Genomic DNA, 22,066 nt, shown 5'->3' with positions numbered 1-22,066 from the left:
ATGTGTTGGCAAAAATGTATGTCCAAGTCAAGAAAGCTTACCAGCAGTTTTATTATCCTCTTTTCTACTGTAAGTATGTCATTTAAAATTAGTCTATTCTGTTGTTGCTAGCGATATTCATAAAAACGTGAACCAAAAATATTTCCCCCCCACATTTTGCATTACAGAAAGGATGGCAGTTCAATTTGACTACAACAGCACACCTGGGAATCTCTGTCACTGCCCAGTCGTCTCTTCAGTATGGCTGGCAGGTGGGCTTTAAGGACATTTGTTTGAAGCAAAGCTTGCAACTCCACTGTTGTGTGTTTGATTCCTACATTGACTTCATACAATCAATACATGTGTTAACTATAAGTAGCTTGGGATAGGCATTTTATATACAGTCGTGGCAAAAAATATTTTCACCCTTGTACTTTTTTCAAGTAACTCACAATTTTCCATAAAAATAAGTTGAAGTTGAACAAAGTATTTGGTCTCCACAATTCTTTATTTCACTGCTAATACTACAGAACCTTTGTTTTTTTTTCAGAACTTAATATATCCATTGACACCCTAGACTTAATATTTGGTAGCACAGCCTTTGATCAAAATAACTGCAATCAAGCGCTTCCTATAGCCATTGATGAGCTTCCTGCACCTCTGTACTGGCAGTTTGGCCCACTCCTTTTCTGCAAACTGCTCCAGTTCTCCCAGATTTTAAGCGTGCCTTCTCCCAACTGCTGTTTTCAGATCTCTCAACAAGTTTTCAATGGGATTTAGATCTGGACTCATTGCTGGCCACTTCAGAACAATCCAGCGTTATGTCTTGAACCATTACTTGGTGCTTTTTGAAGTGTGTTTGGGGTCATTGTCCTGCTGGAAGACCCATGACCTTCGACGGAGACCCAGCTTTCTGACACTGGGTCCGATATTGAGCTCCAAAATGCCTTGGTATTCTCCTGATTTCATGATGCCATGCACACGTTCAAGGCACCCAGTGCCAGAGTAAGCAAAGCAACACCAAAACATCCCTGAACCTCCTCAATGTTTGACTGTAGGGAAGGTGTTATTTTCTTTGAAGGCTTTATTTAGTTTTCTGTAAACATAGAGATGGTGTGCTTTACCAAAAAGCTCTAATTTCGTCTCATCTGTCCACAGGACATTCTCCCAGAAGGATTTTGGCATTCTCAGGTGTGTTTTGGCAAATTGCAGTCAGGCTTTCTTATGTCTTTCTCTCAGCAGTGGGGTCCTCCTGGGTCTCCTACCATATAACCCCCTTTCATTGAGTTGGCGACAGATGGTGCGAGTTGAAACTGCCGTACCTTGTGTCTGAGGGTCAGCTTGAATCTGTGTGGCAGTTGACCGAGGTGCTTTCTCCACCATTCAAACAATCCTTCGCTGCAATCTTCCATCAAGTTTTCTCTTGCGGCCACGTCCAGGGAGGTTGGCTACAGTGGAATGGGCCTTCAACATCTTGATAACATTATGTACGGTGGAAACTGGAACATCAAGGTCTCTGGAGATGGACTTGTAGCCTTGAGATTGTCCATGCTTGGCTACAATCTTGTGTCTGACCTCCTCAGATAAATATCTGGTTTTCTTTATTTTCTCCATGCTCATTGCGGTACACACAGTGACACAAAACAGGAGAATGAGTCCTTTTCTCTATTCAAACTGGTTGAATTTGTGATTTTTATATTGCAGGCACCTGCATCTCACCAAAGGTGATTTCAATTCCAAAGTAAAGGAGAATCACCTGCTTGAAATCTAATTAAATTGTGCAATATTTGAAAAAAGTGCAAGGGTGACAATATTTTTGCCAACGATTGTATGACCATATCATATCATATACCGCGTAAATAGCCCCCACAAGTGTCCCATATTTGTCTCCTACAGGTCCAAGGGCAGTCTTAGCGCCTGACTGCCACTTCCCTCTACTGAAGTGAAGGGCATGTGGCTGCAGGCTGAGTGGGTGACTCACCACCCACCACCAGTATAGCGTGCTACAGCCAGAAAGAGGACACTACAGTATGAATGTGACCTGGCCCCTCTGTCTAGAATGAGCTTAATGAGGAACAGATTGAATCTGTGTGAGTCATGTCTCTCTAAGTCTGCTGCTTATTGCTAGTCCCTCTTCACTGATTAAACAACCGTCTTGAAGGGTGATGAGGGGACAAGCAGGCAGTTAATGCGTATACGTGCACAGTGCACACACAAAACACCCAGAACAACAAATGTATTTCTTTTGTCGCAATTTACTGTACTCATGTTTCATGTTGGTGTTTTTGGTGGATCATATTTTGCACATTCAGACAATCACAGGCATGTCACCTATTATCATCTTATCTTATCCCATTTTAGTTTTTCTTGTCTTATCTCCATGACAAATGTAGAGGAGTAACTTATAAATTGAGAGTGTTATCTTTAGTGTGTAGAAGATGTCAAGCTCCTTTGTGTCCTCCAATACTTGTGTGGGTTATAATGCAGTAAAATAGGAATCATGCAGTATATAATATACAGTACCTGTAGTAACCAGCTCCAGATCTTTCTTGACAAAAGCCTTCCTCTTCTCCTCCAGTAGCTGGCTAGGGATGAGGCCTGCACTGCCCCCAACTAGGTGACATGCCTGTGATGGAAATAAATACATAAAGTGGTTCTATCATTACATTGCAACAACAATACATTTAAAACTATTTAGGATAAACATGATAAAGTGAAAGAAGAAATAGTGGTTGTCCATTAGAAGTGATTGACCTGCCACCAGTTGAGGTCCTCCTGGTTGAAGATCTGCAGGATGTCTCCACTGCAGAAGCCCAGGCCTGCCTCCTTACAGGGAATTAAGTTGTCATGGGATGGATCGTAGTCAAAGTGACACTTCACATACGCCTGAGGGACATGGAGAGGGAGCTCAGTGAACAGGTCAGAGCTTGAGTAGAGGTAAACACTATCTAAACATAATACACCATATCTAGTGCTCAATACACTGCCTACTTAAAAATGCTAAGTTAAACACTTTAGTACAGTATTCCTTTACATGCCATTCTACGATTAACACAATATTGGCAACCAGTGTGTGGTCTCAATGGTTCCTGGTGAATAGCTACAGTATCTGGTCATGACCATATCAATCAAACAGCCTTGCTCACTTGAAACTCATTCATCCGCCTCTTACTTTCCCAGACATTACAAAGCTAGAGCACCACCCCTCGAGCCCAACCCCTGTATCCCGTCTGAGGGAGCCAAAACAGGTAGCCATGGCAACCATTCCCTATGCTCCATAGTGATTTCCCATGTCAGCAAGTTAAAGTGTTAATTAAATGCTCCCCTCAGCCCCTGAGCTACTCTAGCCCTCCCATCACCCCAGTGACTTTAGCAATGTGGATGGCAATGTTGTCACTTGGAGTCACAGACAGGGCACTGGGTAAAATTATGTTTCTACTTAGCTCGGTCACCTCAGCATTCACCAGCACACAGTACAGAGAGATGGTAGTTAATGTTGATTCTGTGTAATATACAGGGCTGAATATCTCTTTAATGGACTGGATTAATTGAGCACTTAAGAGGTATTTATCATCCACTATCAATGTACTGTAGCACCCACCTGCACGTAGCTCCTTATGTAATGTAATGGTATGGTGTTTTGACAAACTGTTTTTGTTATTGTTGACAATGTGTTGTGATGATGTAGCAGTTTTGAGATGCAAGGGAAATGTCTGCACAAACAGACAATAGCATCTTATCTGTCATCTCTCTCCCTTTCAGAGAAACCATTTTGCAGCAGCTCTAGGTTTGGATAGCTTGAAGTCACCTACGGAGATCAAAATACTTCAAAATGGACCCTCGCCGGTCGCCAGGAAGCAATTCAAGGCAGTAACCTCTAAATCTTTTGTCCGAACCTTTTGAAATACGCCAAAGATTATTTCAAAAGGTATAGCCCAGATCTGATCTTATCCAGTTAGCCATGAGGGGCCGATTCAAAGGCACTCTTTCAAAATGTCAGTGGAATGGATGGACAGTACAGAGCTGTGGGGCATTAGCATTCCATGAATAACTGCTATTTGAGACAGGTGTCCAGTCCTGTGAGCTTTTCCTTGTTCTCTGGGCCAGTAACCGAAAGGTCGCTGGTTCAAATACCCGAGCCGACAAGGTGAAAAATCTGTCGATGTGCCGTTGAGCAAGGCACTTAACTCTAATTTGCACCAGTACTACTATGGCTGACCCTGTAAAACAAAACATTTCACTGCACCTATCCGGTGTATGTGACAAAAAATGTTTTATTGTCATTTATTTCATTTGGGTCATGCTGTCGCTGAGTACACTCAATCTCGCACACTTTTTCCCACTGGGCACACACTGGTTGAATCAACCTTGTTTCCACGTCATTTCATGAAATTACATTGAACCAACGTGGAATAGACATTGAATTGACATCTGTGCCCGGGTTGGCTCGTCAGAGACCCTGGGTCCATTAGCTAGACGCCAGGGGCAAATACTCACAGAGCTGAGGACACTATACTAACAAGGAATTCAAAGGCTGGGCGGATAAAGTTCAAGAGGACTAATAGTAACCAGTAATGTGTTTTGGGTGTATTAGTTTAGGGTGCATACTAAGGGGATCCATACACTATTTTGAATAACTCTTTTTGTCAACTGAAATGCTGAGTCTGTGGGTGGAAATTACAGATTGAAACATTTTCTTTCTAGTTGGAACAGATGTACTGTGTTTTTTTTCTGGTCGTTTTTTGTTTGCTCTCTCATCTTCACGGTGACTCCAGTAGCTAATTCATTATTCATGAGAGAAAGCCATTAGTAGGATTATGCTTTCCAAATATATATTTGGAGTTGATCCCCCTTTTGCTGCTATAACAGCTTCCACTCTTCTGGGAAGGCTTTCCACTAGATGTTGAAACATTTTTTATTTTATTTCACCTTTATTTAACCAGGTAAACCAGTTGAGAACAAGTTCTCATTTACAACTGCGACCTGGCCAAGATAAAGCAAAGCAGTGCGATAAAAAACAACAACGCTGCAGGGACTTGCTTCCATTCAGCCACGAGCATCAGTGAGGTTGGGCACTGATGTTGGGCGATTAGGCCTGGCTCACAGTTGGCATTCGAATTCATCCCAAAGGTGTTCGATGGGGTTGAGGTCAGGGCTCTGTGCAGACCAGTCAAGTTCTTCCACACCGATCTCAACAAACCATTTCTGTGTGGACCTCGCTTTGTGAACGGGGGCATTGTCATGCTGAAACAGGAAAGGGCCTTCCTCAAACTGTTGCCACAAAGGTGGAAGCACAGAATCGTCTAGAATGTCATTGTATGCTGTAGCATTAAGATTTCCCTTCAGCTGAACCATGAAAAACAGCCCCAGGCCATTATTCCTCCACCAAACTTTACAGTTGGCACTATGCATTCGGGCAGGTAGCGTGCTCCTGGCATCCGCCAAACCCAGATTTGTCCGTCGGACTGCCAGATGGTGAAGCGTGATTCATCCAGTGGAGGCTCCTCAGAGGAGGAAGGGGAGGACCATCCTCCTCAGTGAAATTTCATAAAAATTAAAATAGTGAAACACTAAAAAAGTTATCCTTTTTAGATAACTCTATACTAAATATATTAATATGTCACCAAATAATTGAAACACACTGTTTTGCAGTGAAGGTCTATAGTAACTTCAACAGCACTCTCTGGGGTAGCACCATGGTGTAGCCGGAGGACAGCTAGAGTCTGTCCTCCTCTGGGTGCATTGACTTCAATACAAAACCTAGGAAGCTCATAGGCCTCGTCCCCTTCCGTAGACCTACATGATAAGTATGACCACTTCCGGAGGACGACCTCCAACCAATCAAAGCTTTTGCAGTATGAACTGACATGTTGTCCATCCAATCATAGGATTAGGTTCAGAGAATGAACTTAGTGTGTTGTATTGGGGTTGTGCCACAGAGCATTATGGGTGGGTTCTATGTGTTGAGAAGCTTAGTGAGTTTGTGACATTATTAGATAGAGATTGAAAAGTGATTCGTTTCTTCAAATTATAGGAGACGGAGGAGGTAGATTATACATTGTTTTCTTAGTTTTAGAACTTTATTTTTGTGTCCAGTTAGTGCAATTTATTTAAATGTGCGTTGCTAACTTCAGTAGCAAGTAGCAGTAGCTAGCTAGCTAGTTACCAGCTCCAGTGTGCAGTTTCCGCCGCCAACGCTACCGTTGAAGAATCCCTTTCATTTTCTGGGGTACATGAAAAAGGTGCGAATTAAAACCGAGGGTCGACCTCTGCCTGAGATCAGTTTCATGAAGAAGGATGAAAAGGTGAAGCCGTTCAACACCAATTGGTATCAACAGTATAGCTGGTTAACAGGGAGCCTTTCATCAAGCCGCCTGTACTGCTGGCCTTGCCTGGTTTTTGGAAAGCCTTGAGTCTTGGGCGAAAGGGGGGTACAAAGACCTGAAGAACATCGATCGTTCAGCTAAACGGCAAAACAAAAGCAGGGAGCATTTAATGCCCACATCAGATTCAAGCTTCTGGGAAAAAGCCACATCGATCATGACAAAGTTCTGCGCATTCAAACTGCGCAACACAACGAGAAAGTAAGAAGAAACAGAGATGTTCTCAAGCGGCTTATCAACACCACTGCGTTTTTGGGCATGCAAGAATAAGCTTTAGAGGACATGACGAGAGGGTTTGTTCAGCTAACAAGAGCAACTACAACTTTCTACTGTCTTTTCTGGGATGTCGAAATCAATTCAGGATAATTTGATAGCTTCCATCGCATCATCCATTAAAAGTTAGATTAAAAAGAGAGGTTGACGCAGCGCTTTTGTTAGTGCGCGCTCAAGTAGACTTTCCACTTTCCTCCGGTATTTATTTAGCAAAGATGATAACACATAATCACTCCAGACAGACACAAGCAAAAACTCATTACATAAATGTTGCAGCAGCCTAGGCTACACCGAAACATTAGAGATCTTACATGCTGTATGTTTCAGTCTGATCAACTGTAGGCTACTAATAAGAGCAGCTGCATACAGCCTACAGTGAGGGAAAAAAGTATTTGATCCCCTGCTGATTTTGTACGTTTGCCCACTGACAAAGAAATGATCAGTCTATAATTTTAATGGTAGGTTTATTTGAACAGTGAGAGACAGAATAACAACAAAAACATCCAGAAAATCGCATGTAAAAAATGTTATAAATTGATTTGCATTTTAATGAGGGAAATAAGTATTTGACCCCTCTGCAAAACATGACTTAGTATTTGGTGGCAAAACCCTTGTTGGCAATCACAGAGGTCAGACGTTTCTTGTAGTTGGCCACCAGGTTTGCACACATCTCAGGAGGGATTTTGTCCCACTCCTCTTTGCAGATCTTCTCCAAGTCATTAAGGTTTCGAGGCTGACGTTTGGCAACTCAAACCCTCAGCTCCCTCAACAGATTTTCTATGGGATTAAGGTCTGGAGACTGGCTAGGCCACTCCAGGACCTTAATGTGCTTCTTCTTGAGCCACTCCTTTGTTGCCTTGGCCGTGTGTTTTGAGTCATTGTCATGCTGGAATACCCATCCACGACCCATTTTCAATGCCCTGGCTGAGGGAAGGAGGTTCTCACCCAAGATTTGACGGGACATGGCCCCGTCCATCGTCCCTTTGATGCGGTGAAGTTGTCCTGTCCCCATAGCAGAAAAACACCCCAAAAGCATAATGTTTCCACCTCCATATTTGACGGTGGGGATGGTGTTCTTGAGGTCATAGGCAGCATTCCTCCTCCTCCAAACACGGCGAGTTGAGTTGATGCCAAAGAGCTCCATTTTGGTCTCATCTGACCATAACACTTTCACCCAGTTCTCCTCTGAATCATTCAGATGTTCATTGGCAAACTTCAGACGGGCCTTTATATGTGCTTTCTTGAGCAGGGGGACCTTGCGGGCGCTGCAGGATTTCAGTCCTTCACGGCGTAGTGTGTTACCAATTGTTTTCTTGGTGACTATGGTCCCAGCTGCCTTGAGATCATTGACAATATCCTCCCGTGTAGTTCTGGGCTGATTCCTCACCGTTCTCATGATCATTGGAACTCCACGAGGTGAGATCTTGCATGGAGCCCCAGGCCGAGGGAGATTGACAGGTATTTTGTGTTTTTTCCATTTGCGAATAATCGCACCAACTGTTGTCACCTTCTCACCAAGCTGCTTGGCGATGGTCTTGTAGCCCATTCCAGCCTTGTGTAGGTTTACAATCTTGTCCCTGACATCCTTGGAGAGCTCTTTGGTCTTGGCCATGGTGGAGAGTTTGGAATCTGATTGATTGATTGTTTCTGTGGACAAGTGTCTTTTAAACAGGTAACAAGCTGAGATTAGGAGCATTCCCTTTAACAGTGTGCTCCTAATCTCAGCTCGTTACCTGTATAAAAGACACCTGGGAACCAGAAATCTTTCTGATTGAGAGGGGGTCAAATACTTATTTCCCTCATTAAAATGCAAATCAATTTATAACATTTTTGACATGCGTTTATCAGGAATTTTTTTGTTGTTATTCTGTCTCTCACTGTTCAAATAAACCTACCATTAAAATTATAGACTGATAATTTCTTTGTCAGTGGGCAAACGTACAAAATCAGCAGGGGATCAAATACTTTTTTCCCTCACTGTATGTGCACTGTCCATTTGGTCAGGGTAACTAATTGGTAACGTAATGTATTTATAGTCCATTTGTGTGTCAGGAGAAAATGTGAATGTGATCAAATTTGGTTTATATTCAAAATTGGGCTGGCTAGGCTGCCTATACGTTTTCAATCCAAAATGATTCACTGGAATTAATCAATCAACATAATAGTGATGATAGATGTAAGTTAATGTTTTATAAGGCCTACAGTTGCATAGGCCTGCATGATGCAAACATGCATAAAGCAAGTTCAGCCATGTGAGTTCTATTGTCTATCACCTGTCTGGGAAGAGGAAATCCCCCTCCTAATCTAGTCTAAATATAATTAATATGAACAAGTATAAGGTCAATGTGCAGGGGTACGAGGTAATTGAGGTAGATATGTACATATAACTAGGAATAAAGTGACAGATAAAAAACAGTAGCAGCAGCGTATGTGATGAGTCAAAAAAGTTAGGGCAAAAAGGGTCAGTGCAGATACAGTGCATTCGGAAGGTATTCAGACCCCTTGACTTTTTCCACATTTTGTTACGTTAGAGCCTTATTCTAAAATTGATTAAATAGTTTTTTCCCCTCATCAATCAACACACAATACCCCATAATTACAAAGCAAAAACACGTTTTTATACATTTTTGCAAATGTGACTCGTTTCAGGAGACTAGGCGTATGTCACGGGTCACTACCTCACCGGAGAGCCATTTGAACGTAAACTTTAAATAAAAATAAAAATGACCTTTTTGGCAGAAATGTGTTCTGGAACATGTGTACTTTCATGTGCCTTAATAACAAATGTGTATGCCATCTGTAAATACGAATAAAAAGGTTAAATTACAAGCCTAGTTGGTTAAGCCACAGAAAAAGACAGCAACCTTCCCACTAGCCATGATTGGCTGAGATAATGAGTGGGCTGGACATGCCGAGAGAGGAGCTCGGATTGGTCTGCCATATAGAAGGCTTCTGTCTATTTGAGCTGGTCAGTATGTGTAGGTAATCCTGTCTAACACGGCTTTAAAAATATATATATTGTGTAGTGGAGCTGCGTAATTGTTGCTCTCCACTTTCTGGAGGATCGTGTTTTGAAATCAGTGGAATTAGAGTATGATAGCTTTAAAGAGATGGAGAAAACACCTGTCTCCGGATTACATCTTCAAATGAAGGACAACCATGGCATCCGTGACAGGGAGACGCGTCCATCATGCATGATGTATACGGTTAAGATAGTCTAGCTAGCTACATTTTCAGATATTACACGTTTCATTTTGACAGAAAGTGGTTTCATTTCAAGTTAAAGTGTACTGTTAGCTAGCTAGCTAGCATTAGCTGGCTGGCTCGCTAGCTAGCTAACGTTACGTGTATGATGTTATTATTCGTATCTCAGAGCCATTTGCTTTGTTAGTTAGAGCCTAATGTTAGCTAGCTAACATTGAACCTGGTTGGTAGGCCCAAATCCCCTTCATTGGCATGAGAAACAGACAGAGATATGGTGGACGTAGGTCGGGGTGCCTTGTAAGGATCCGACGGCGAGCGAGTAAACTGCCTCTTCCATCAATCCTATTAGCCAATGTTCAATCATTTGAAAATAAATTGGACAACCTAAGATTAAGGTTATCCTACCAACGGGACATTCAAAACTGTAATATCTTATGTTTCACTGAGATGTGGCTGAACGACGACATGAATAACATACAGCTGGCAGGACATATGCTACATCGGCAGGATAGAACGGCTGACTCCGGTAAGACAATGGGTGGCGGTCTGTGTATATTTGTAAACAACAGCTGGTGCATAAAATCTAATACTAAGGAAGTCTCAAGGTTTTACTCGCCTGAGGTAGAGTATCTCATGATAAGCTGTAGACCACACTATTTACCATCTATATTTTCATCTATATTTTTCGTAGCTGTCTATTTACCACCACAAACCAATGCTGGCACTAAGATTGCACTCAATGAGCTGTATAAGGCCATAAGCAAACAGGAAAATGCTCATCCAGAGGCAGCTCTCCTAGCGGCCAGGGACTTTAATGCAGGGACTCTTAAATCCGTTCTACCTAATTTCTACCAGCATGTTAAATGTGCAACCAGAGGCAAAAAACTCTAGACCACCTTTACTCCACACACAGAGACGCATACATAGCTCTCCCTTGCCCTCCATTTGGCAAATCTGACTGTAACTCTATCCTCCTGATTCCTGCTTATAAGCAAAAACTAAAGCAGGAAGCACCAGTGACTCAGTTAATAAGGAAGTGGTCAGATGATGCAGATGCTAAGCTACAGGACTGTTTTGCTAGCACAGACTGGAATATGTTCCGGAATTCTTCCGATAGCATTGAGGAGTACACCACATCAGCCACTGGCTTCATCAATAAGTGCATCGATGACGTCGTCCCCACAGTGACCGTACGTACATACCCCAACCAGAAGCCATGGATTACAGGCAACATCTGCACTGAGCTAAAGGTTGAATTGAATCTAAGATTGAATCGTACTACACCGGCTCCGACGCTCATCGGATGTGGCAGGGCTTGAAAACTAATACAGACTACAAAGGGAAGCACAGCCGCGAGCTGACACAAGCACACCAGACATGCTAAATCACTTCTATGCTCGCTTCGAGGCAAGCAACACTGAAGCATGCAAGAGAGCACCAGCTGTTCCGGATGACTATGTGATCACGCTCTCTGTAGCCGATGTGAGTAAGACTATTAAGCAGGTCAACATTCACAAGACCGCAGGGCCAGACGGATTACCAAGACGTGTACTCCGAGCATGCGCTGACCAACTGGAAAGTGTCTTCACTGACATTTTCAACATGTCCCTGACTGAGTCTGTAATACCAACATGTTTCAAGCAGACCACCATAGTCCCTGTGCCCAAGAACACTAAGATAACCTGCCAAAATGACTACCAACCCGTAGCACTCACGTCTGTAGGCATGAAGTGCTTTGAAAGGCTGGTCATGGCTCACATCAACACCATTATCCCAGAAACCCTAGACCCACTCCAATTTGCATACCGCCCCAACAGATCCACAGATAATGCAAACTCTATTGCACTCCACACTGCCCTTTCCCACTTGGACAAGAGGAACATCTACAGTGCGTAAGAATGCTATTCATTGACTACAGCTCAGCATTCAACACTATAGTGCCCTCAAAGCTCATCACTAAGCTAAGGACCCTGGGACTAAACACCTCCCTCTGCAACTGGATCCTGTACTTCCTGACGGTAAGGGTAGGTAACAACACATCTGCCACGCTGATCCTCAACACAGGGGCCCCTCAGGGGTGCGTTCTCAGTCCCCTCCTGTACTCCCTGTTCACCCATGACTGCATGGCCAGGCACGACTCCAACACCATCGTTAATTTTGCAGATGACACAACAGTGGTAGGCCTGATCACCGACAACGATGAGACAGCCTATAGGGAGGAGGTCGGAGACCTGGCCGTGTGGTGCCAGGATAACAACCTCTCCCTCAACGTGATCAAGACAAAGGAGATGATTGTGGACTACAGGGAAAAAAAGAGGAATGAGCACTTTTCATTTTCATCGACGGGGCTGTAGTGGAACATGTTCCTTGATGTCCACATCACCAACAAACTATCATGATCCAAACACACCAGGACAGTCGTGAAGAGGGCACGACAAAGCCTATTCCCCCTCAGGAGACTGAAAAGATTTGGCATGGGTCCTCAGATCCTCAATAAGTTCTACAGCTGCACCATCGAGAGCATCCTGACTGGTTGCATCACCGCCTGGTATGGCAACTGCTAGGCCTCCGACCGCAAGGCACTACAGAGAGTACTGCGTACGGCCCAGTACATCACTGGGGCCAAGCTTCCTGCCATCCAGGACCTCTATACCAGGCGGTGTCAGAGGAAGGCCCTAAGAATTGTCAAAGACTCCAGCCACCCTAGTCATAGACTGTTCTCTCTGCTATCGCATAGCAAGCGATACCGGAGCGCCAAGTCTAGCTCCAAAAGGCTTCTTAACTTTTTTTTATTTTTATTAAAACTGCATTGTTGGTTAAGGGCTTGTAAGTAAGCATTTCACTGTTGTATTCGGCGTATGTGGCAAATAAAATTTGATTTGACTACGCAAGTAACCATTTCAGGTGCATTCGTAAATTCAGTCTGAATATGCAAGAGCGCAGAAAAACTGATGAATTTACGAATGCACAACACCCGTTGAATATGGCCGTTGTCAGTAAACTTCGGCAAAAAAGCATAATTAAATTGTTGCCAGCAGAGCTGGTTAGGCGGTTTTCATGTTATCCAGAGGTAAACATTGAACCATAATCCCAACTTTGTATCTGAAAGTAAATAGCAAGCTAGCCAATGTTAGCAAGTTAGCTTGGGTGCTTGACTGCCGTTGTGAGGTCAGAACGCTCGGATCAATCCTACTCATCGGCCAAAGCGTCAAGTGTGTGCAATGAACGCTCCGAGAGCAAAACGAGATGGGTGGGGCTAAAGCAAGAGGGTGTGAACTATGCTGAACGGGTGTAGACAAAGAAGAGCTCTTCACTAGGTACCAAAACATTCACAGGCCATTTTATCAAAAGTGAGATTACAAATGTATCAAAATTCAAAGCACAATTACTTTCCCATTGTTCCCTTAGATGCAGTGTATGATATACAATTTTGTAGCTCTGTGTATATGCTTTTATCCAATGTAAAAAAAACAATTTCACATTTTGCTACATAAGACCGAATCAAGGCGGTCGGTCACAAATGTATTTAAAAAAACAGAAATATTACATTTTTATATAGTACCAGTCAAAGGTTTGGACACACCTACTCATTCAATGGTTTTTCTTTATTTTTACTATTTTCTACATCGTAGAATAATAGTGAAGACATCAAAACTATGAAATAACACATATGAAATCATGTAGAAACCAAAAAAGTGTTAAACAAATCAATATATATTTTATATTTGAGATTCTTCAAAGTAGCCACCCTTTGCCTTGATGACAGCTTTGCACACTCTTGGCATTCTCTCAACCAGCATCGTGAGGTAGTCACCTGGAATGCATTTCAATTAACAGGTGTGCCTTCTTAAAAGTTAATTTGTGGAATTTATTTCCTTCTTAATGCGTTTGAGTCAATCAGTTGTGTTGTGACAAGGTAGGGGTGGTTCACAGAAGATAGCCCTATTTGGTAAAATACCAAGTCCATATTATGGCAAGAACAGCTCAAATAATCAAAGAGAAACGACCAGTCCATCACTACTTTAAGACATGAAGGTCAGTCAATCCAGAAAATGTCAAGAACTTTGAAAGTTTCTTCAAGTGCAGTCGCAAAAACAATCAAGCGCTATGATGAAACTGGCTCTCATGATGACCGCCACAGGAAAGGAAGACCCAGAGATCAAGTAACAGACACATCTCAACATCAACTTTTCAGAGGAGACTGCGTGAATCAGGCCTTCATGGTCAAATTTCTGCAAAGAAACCACTACTAAAGGACACCAATAAGAAGAACAGACTTGCTTGGCCCAAGAAACACGAACAATGGACATTAGACCGGTGGAAAACTGTCCTTTGGTCTGATGAGTCTAAATTTGAGATTTTTGGTTCCAACCCAGAGTAGGTGAACGGATGATCTCCGCATGTGTGGCTCCCATCGTGAAGCATAGAGCAGGAGGTGTGATGGTGTGGGGGTGCTTTGCTGGTGACACTGTCTGTGATTTATTTAGAATTCAAGGGACACTTAACCAGCATGGCTACCACAGCATTCTGCAGCGATACGGCATCCCATCTGAATTGCGCTTAGTGGGACAATAATTTGTATTTCAACAGGACAATGACCCAACACACCTCCAGGCTGTGTAAGGGCTATTTGACCAAGAAGGACAGTGATGGAATGCTGCATCAGATGACATGGCCTCCACAATCACCCGACCTCAACCCAGTTGAGATGGTTTGGGTTGATTTGGACCGCAGAGCGAAGGAAAAGCAGCCAACAAGTGCTCAGCATATGTGGGAACTCCTTCAAGACTGTTGGAAAAGCATTACAGGTGAAGCTGGATGAGAGAATGCCAAGAGTGTGCAAAGCTGTCATCAAGGCAAAGGGTGGCTACTTTGAATAATCTAAAATATATTTTGAACACCTTTTTGGTTACTACATGATTCCATATGTGTTATTTCATAGTTTTGATGTCTTCACTATTATTCTACAATGTAGAAAATAGTAAAAATAAAGAAAAACCTTTGAATGAGTAGGTGTGTCCAAACTTTTAACTGGTACTGTAAGTATTCAGACCCTTTACTCAGTACTCTGTTGAAGCACCTTTGGCAGCAATTACAGCCTCTAGTCTTCTTGGGTATGACGCTACAAGCTTGGCACAACTGTATTTGGGTTTTTTTTCCCATTCTTCTCAGCAGATCCTCTCAAGCTCTGTCAGGTTGGATGGGGAGCGTTGCTGCACAGCTATTTTCAGGTCTCTCCAGAGATGTTTGATCGGGTTCAAGTCCGGGCTCAGGCTGGGCCACTCAAGGACATTCAGAGACTTGTCCCGAAGCCACTCCTGCGTTGTCTTGGCTGTGTGCTTAGGGTCGTTGTCCTGTTGGAAGGTGAACCTTCGCCCCAGTCTGTGGTCCTGAGCGCTCTGGAGCAGGTTTTCATCAAGGATCTCTCTGTACTTTCCTCCGTTCATCTTTCCCTCGATCCTGACTAGTCTCCCAGTCCCTGCCACTGAAACACATTCCCACAGCATGATGCTGCCACCACCATGCTTCACCGTAGGGATAGTTCCAGGTTTCCTCCAGACGTGACGCTTGGCATTCAGGCCAAAGAGTTCAATCTTGGTTTTATCAGACCAATGAATCTTGTTTCTCATGGTCTGAGAGTCCTTTAGGTGCCTTTTGGCAAACGCCAAGCGGGCTGTCATGTGCCTTTTACTGAGGAGTGGCTTCCGTCTGGCCACTCTACCATAAATGCCTGATTGGTGAAGTGCTGCAGAGACGGTTTACCTTCTGGAAGGTTCTTCCATCTCCACAGAGGAACTCTGGAGCTCTGTCAGAGTGACCATCGGGTTTTGGTCACCTCTCTGACCAAGACCCTTCTCCCCCGATTGTTCAGTTTGGCTGGGCGGCCAGCTCTAGGAAGAGTTTTGGTAGTTCCAAACTTCTTCCATTTAAGAATGATGGAGGCCACTGTGTTCTTGGGGACCTTCAATGCTGCAGACATTTTTTGCTACCCTTCCCCAGATCTGTGCCTCGACACAATCCTGTCTCCAAACTCTACGGATAATTCCTTTGACCTCATGGCTTGGTTTTTGCTCTGACATACACTGTCAACTGTGGGACCTTATATAGACAGGTGTGTAACTTTCCAAATCATGTCCAATCAATTGAATTTACCACTCAAATCAAGTTGTATAAATCTCAAGGATGATCAATGGAAACAGGATGCACCTGAGCTCAATTTCGAGTCTCATAGCAAAGGGCCTGAATACTTACGTAAATAAGGTATATACAGTGGGGGAAAAAAGTATTTAGTCAGCCACCAATTGTGCAAGTTCTCCCACTTAAAAAGATGAGAGAGGCCTGTAATTTTCATCATAGGTACACGTCAACTATGACAGACAAAATGAGAAAAAAAAATCCAGAAAATCACATTGTAGGATTTTTTATGAATTTATTTGCAAATTATGGTGGAAAATAAGTATTTGGTCAATAACAAAAGTTTCTCAATACTTTGTTATATACCCTTTGTTGGCAATGACACAGGTCAAACGTTTTCTGTAAGTCTTCACAAGGTTTTCACACACTGTTGCTGGTATTTTGGCCCATTCCTCCATGCAGATCTCCTCTAGAGCAGTGATGTTTTGGGGCTGTCGCTGGGCAACACGGACTTTCAACTCCCTCCAAAGATTTTCTATGGGGTTGAGATCTGGAGACTGGCTAGGCCACTCCAGGACCTTGAAATGCTTCTTACGAAGCCACTCCTTTGTTGCCCGGGCAGTGTGTTTGGGATCATTGTCATGCTGAAAGACCCAGTCACGTTTCATCTTCAATGCCCTTGCTGATGGAAGGAGGTTTTCACTCAAAATCTCACGATACATGGCCCCATTCATTCTTTCCTTTACACGGATCAGTCGTCCTGGTCCCTTTGCAGAAAAACAGCCCCAAAGCATGATGTTTCCACCCCCATGCTTCACAGTAGGTATGGTGTTCTTTGGATGCTACTCAGCATTCTATGTCCTCCAAACACGACGAGTTGAGTTTTTACCAAAAAGTTCTATTTGGGTTTCATCTGACCATATGACATTCTCCCAATCCTCTTCTGGATCATCCAAATGCACTCTAGCAAACTTCAGACGGGCCTGGACATGTACTGGCTTAAGCAGGGGGACGCGACGAGTTGAGTTTTTACCAAAAAGTTCTATTTGGGTTTCATCTGACCATATGACATTCTCCCAATCCTCTTCTGGATCATCCAAATGCACTCTAGCAAACTTCAGGATTTGAGTCCCTGGTGGCGTAGTGTGTTACTGATGGTAGGCTTTGTTACTTTGGTCCCAGCTCTCTGCAGGTTATTCACTAGGTCCCCCCGTGTGGTTCTGGGATTTTTGTTCACCGTTCTTGTGATCATTTTGACCCCACAGGGTGAGATCTTGCGTGGAGCCCCAGATCGAGGGAGATTATCAGTGGTCTTGTATGTCTTCCATTTCCTAATAATTGCTCCCACAGTTGATTTCTTCAAACCAAGCTGCTTACCTATTGCAGATTCAGTCTTCCCAGCCTGGTGCAGGTCTACAATTTTGTTTCTGGTGTCCTTTGACAGCTCTTTGGTCTTGGCCATAGTGGAGTTTGGAGTGTGACTGTTTGAGGTTGTGGACAGGTGTCTTTTATACTGATAACAAGTTCAAACAGGTGCCATTAATACAGGTAACGAGTGGAGGACAGAGGAGCCTCTTAAAGAAGAAGTTACAGGTCTGTGAGAGCCAGAAATCTTGCTTGTTTGTAGTTGACCAAATACTTATTTTCCACCATAATTTGCAAATAAATTCATTAAAAATCCTACAATGTGATTTTCTGGAGAAAGAAATTCTCAATTTCTCTGTCATAGTTGACGTGTACCTATGATGAAAATTACAGGCCTCTCTCATCTTTTTAAGTGGGAGAACATGCACAATTGGTGGCTGACTAAATACTTTTTTCCCCCACTGTATATATTATTTTTCTAAAAACCTGTTTTAAAACTATTTAACTAACAATTCAGCAGTCGTATGGTTTGGGGTTGGAAGCTGTTCAGGGTCCTGTTGGTTCCAGACTTGGTGCAGCAGTACCGCTTGCCATGTGGTAGCAGAGAGAACAGTGTTCAGGGCCTTCCTCTGACACCGACTGGTATAGAGGTCCTGGATGGCAGGTCATATGGTTCACTGTATGGGGTCACCGAGGAATCAAGGGTCAGAGGTCAACTCACCTGGCGTGGGGTGTGAGGCTCCTGGTAGCTGGGGAGGATCTTGAGCACCACGCTGCCGCTGGCCTCTTTCAGCATCTGCTGGAGCACCTTGGGGTCATTGCCCACCTCTTTCGCGTTCACCTCCTTGATAATGTCACCCACGTGGAGGAGGCCCTGCTGGTCGATCATCCCACCGTGGAGGATGCGGGCGATCACCAGCTCTCCGCTCTCCACCCGAAACGTCACACCCTACAAAGACAAAGATGTAGCAGTGTATTTTACATTGCAGTTTCCATTGGTTTTTAACTACCTGAGCTGAGTCAAAGAAGAGTAAAACATCCATGACCATGAGTGGAAGGACTACCAAAGGTTAAACAAGGACCGCCATTTTGTTTTTCAGTTTCATAAAGAACCACACTCACAAACTCAACAAACAGTTGCACTGTAAGCCACTGTAAAGTAAGCCATTTCAAAATGGCTGTTAGGGTGTCCAGCATTTCTTGCCCCTCACTGAGTCTTACCAGGTGCTCTCCAGACACCTTGCGGATGCCCACCATCCTGACTGCGTCTGGGGCTACAGGCTGGTTGTTGAAGGCAGCGTCCATGAAGGAACAGGGGCTTGGAGGAGGAGTCTCAAAGGTCTTGGATGCCACCGTATCATGGGTTTCCAGGAGAGACTGTGGACCAATAGGGGCAGAGGATAATGATGTTGATGATTGCATGACACATACTGTAGGATGGAATTGTTTTAGTAAGATTTACAACTGATCTTAAGAAGATTGCATTCGATACATTAAACATAGTAGCATGCCATCCAACGGTAGCTACATCAGTTAGGTCAGTTTCCCCTCAATAAGGTAAAGTTATTTGAGAATGGGTTAAAAAAAACTCAGTGTAGAAGTCTCACAGTAGGAGTGCTGATCTAAGATCAGTTTGGCCATTCAGATCATAATGAATAAGATTACATGGACAGGAGGGACATTATCCTAGATCAGCCCTGATAAAAGCTAAAACATTGAGTGTTTAGACCTGGAAGTGTGGCTCCTTCAGTATGCGTGCCAGTTCGTCTGCAGCCTTGTTCCTGTGTGTGAGGGGAGTGAGCTCCTTCAGGATGTCCTGCACCAGCTCCAAGTTGTTGTCACTCACCGCCTCCAGCTTGGACTCCTCCAGGTTCTCATGGGCCTGAGGGTAGTAGGGAGATGGGAACTGAAGGTAAAAAACGTTATTGTTAATAACTAGCAATCTTTGTTGGTAATTTTAGCCTATACTATTTAGCAGACACTTTTATCAAAAGTGACTTACAGTGCAGTGAGTGCATACATTTTTGTATTCAAACCCACAACCCTGGCGTTGCTAGCGCCATGCTCTTACCAACTGTGCCACACAGGACCATTAGTACCAAATCAGAGCCAATTAGTGCCAAATCTCACAACGTACTTAGGCCATACTTATAAGCGCAAATAGTCACAGAGTATTCACTATTCACTCAGTTATCGTCTAGCAATAAAGTCACTGTACTGTAAAAAGACGGGAAACCCCAAAATAAACACACAGTACAACTCCCATTCAGAAACAAACAAACGTGTCAGAAGATACACATCTGCCCTAAAACAGTCAAATACGCGGTGTGTTTTCTCCCTGTGCTGTGGAGCATCAATATTTTAGTTTTTTATGAATATTTCACTTCGTCTCTCGTATCGAGAGCACTGGGCCTTCTTTACTGAACATGCCCTCACCTTTTCACACAACTGGCCTCTGGCCCACCGCCCATGTGGAACTAGTGAACTGAATGATAATGTGTTCCCGCCCATCAATCTCCAAATGTTTATTTGTGGCTCCCATTAACAGCAAACCCTTTAATTAATTTAGACGTTTGAAACGCTGCATAGTGCTTCAATGGTTTAACCTTATATCAATTTATACTGTCTTAAACCATTAGATAAACCAACAGATACATAGGTAAATACAGTGTAATTACGGTGTTGATCCAAATTAGCACCAGATAAATTAATGAGAACACTAAGAAGACTACTCAAATAAGGATCTCTATGCATAGCCTTTACAATCTGCTGCTGCATAGAATATAAATATAGATTATATACAATTTACCATTCTACTATCCTGCTACATTACTCCCAAACAGATACAAATAGCCATGTTGTTTTGTGGGTAGATTCACAGAGACAGTCAATCCCACAAAGACATACTCCCATGGGCCTGTTGTCTAATCTCTGATCTGGCAGCCATGGGCTGTTTGTTTACGTGAGGGAAGGGAGCGCACCCCTGCTGTTAAACAGGATGGACAGAAAGAAAACACACAGACAGACACAGACAGACACTCTCACACACACACACAAAGAGAAAGAGAGACAGACACACACACACATAGCCACACTGTGTAGGACTGTGCAGGAAGACTGGGTTTATTTAAGGGTGGTGGCAAGGCTGGTGGAGAAAGCTTTCAGAGAGTGGCCCTTGGAAAGCAGAACAACACAGCCAACGGCAGGTTATGCCCCATATAATAGCTACCTTTGCTCTTTGCTGTTGTTGTCTGGCTTTGTTAGCTACTTCACAGGCAAATTGAAAATATATTATGGGAGCATTGACAAAACAAACAGAGAGAGAACTGTATGCATACTGAGTCTGTGTCGTCTCGTTTAAAAGACATACACTTAGAAAAAAGGGTTCCAGGTAGAAGTGTAGAAAGGGCTCTACATGGAACCCAAAAGGGTTCTACCTGGAACAAAAAGGGTTCTTCAAATGGTTATCCTACGGGGACAGCCGAATAACCTTTTTAGGTTGTAGATAGCACTTTATTTGAAGAGTGTAGGCCACCTAAATACGTGAGTGAGAGCAAGAGCAAGTTCGCGTTTGTTATCTCATGAGCTACTGCTTCAATAGTTCTGATGACTCCAAGATAAGGAGCCAAGCAGTAGCTGCCAAGGTAATAATTTATCATAATGTACTGTAGTTTTGTGAATGGCTTTTGGCATAGCTGCTTCTGTCGATATCCATACAGCATATATACACTACCAGTCAAAAGTTTGGACACACCTACTCATTCAAGGGTTTTTCTTTATTTTTTACATTTTAGAATAATAGTGAAGACATCAAAACTATGAAATAACACATATGGAATCATGTAGTAACCAAAAACGTGTTAAACAAATCAAAATATGTTTTATATTTGAGATTCTTCAAATAGCCACCCTTTGCCTTGATGACAGCTTTACACATGCTTGGCATTCTCTCAACCAGCTTCATGAGGTAGTCACCTGGAATGTATTTCAATTAACAGGTGTGCCTTCTTAAAAGTTACATAATGCGTTTGAGTCAATCAGTTGTGTTGTGACAAGGTAGGGGGGGTATACAGAAGATAGCCCTATTTGGTAAAAAACCAAGTCCATATTATGGCAATAACAGCTCAAATAAGCAAAGAGAAACGACAGTCCATCATTACTTTAAGACATGAAGCTCAGTCAATACGGAACATTTCAAGAACTTTGAAAGTTTCTTCAAGTGCAGTCGCAAAAACAATAAATCGCTATGATGAAACTGGCTCTCATGAGGACTGCCACAGGAATGGATACCTCTGCTGCAGAGGATAAGTTCATTAGAGCTACCAGCCTCAGAAATTGCAGCCCAAATAAATGCTTCACAGAGTTAAAGTCACAGACACATCTCAACATCAACAGGTCGAATTGCTGCAAAGAAACGACTACTAAAGGACACCAATAAGAAGAAGAGACCTGCTTGGGCCAAGAAACACGAGCAATGGACATTAGACCGGTGGAAATGTGTCCTTTCGTCTGAAGTCCAAATTGGAGATTGTTTGTTCCAACCGCTGTGTCTTTGTGAGACGCAGTGTGGGTGAACGGATGATCTCCGCATGTGTAGTTCCCACCGTAAAGCATGGAGGACGAGGTGTTATGGTGTGGGGGTGCTTTGCTGGTGACACTGGCTGTGATTTATTTAGAATTCAAGGCACACTTAACCAGCATGGCTACCACAGCATTCTGCAGTGATA

General features: G+C 43.2%; 1 protein-coding gene across 1 annotated transcript in view; it reads right to left on the bottom strand.

Annotated features, from left to right (window-relative positions):
- Positions 1 to 22,066, bottom strand: part of LOC121547239 (MAGUK p55 subfamily member 2-like) — a 55,321-nt gene that overhangs the window by 5,801 nt on the left and 27,454 nt on the right. The window contains exons 3-7 of the mRNA XM_041858406.2: positions 19,069 to 19,245; positions 18,561 to 18,716; positions 18,061 to 18,288; positions 2,734 to 2,865; positions 2,503 to 2,605 (exon numbers count right to left, since the gene is read on the bottom strand). Coding sequence (XP_041714340.1) covers positions 2,503 to 2,605; positions 2,734 to 2,865; positions 18,061 to 18,288; positions 18,561 to 18,716; positions 19,069 to 19,245 — 796 coding nt within the window. The remainder of the gene's footprint in view (positions 1 to 2,502; positions 2,606 to 2,733; positions 2,866 to 18,060; positions 18,289 to 18,560; positions 18,717 to 19,068; positions 19,246 to 22,066) is intronic.

Source organism: Coregonus clupeaformis, chromosome 31 (assembly GCF_020615455.1).
Source record: "Coregonus clupeaformis isolate EN_2021a chromosome 31, ASM2061545v1, whole genome shotgun sequence".
Classification (NCBI taxonomy): Eukaryota; Metazoa; Chordata; class Actinopteri; order Salmoniformes; family Salmonidae; genus Coregonus; species Coregonus clupeaformis.
Note: the sequence above shows the minus strand (reverse complement) of the source record. Positions and strands in the feature narration are given on the sequence as shown.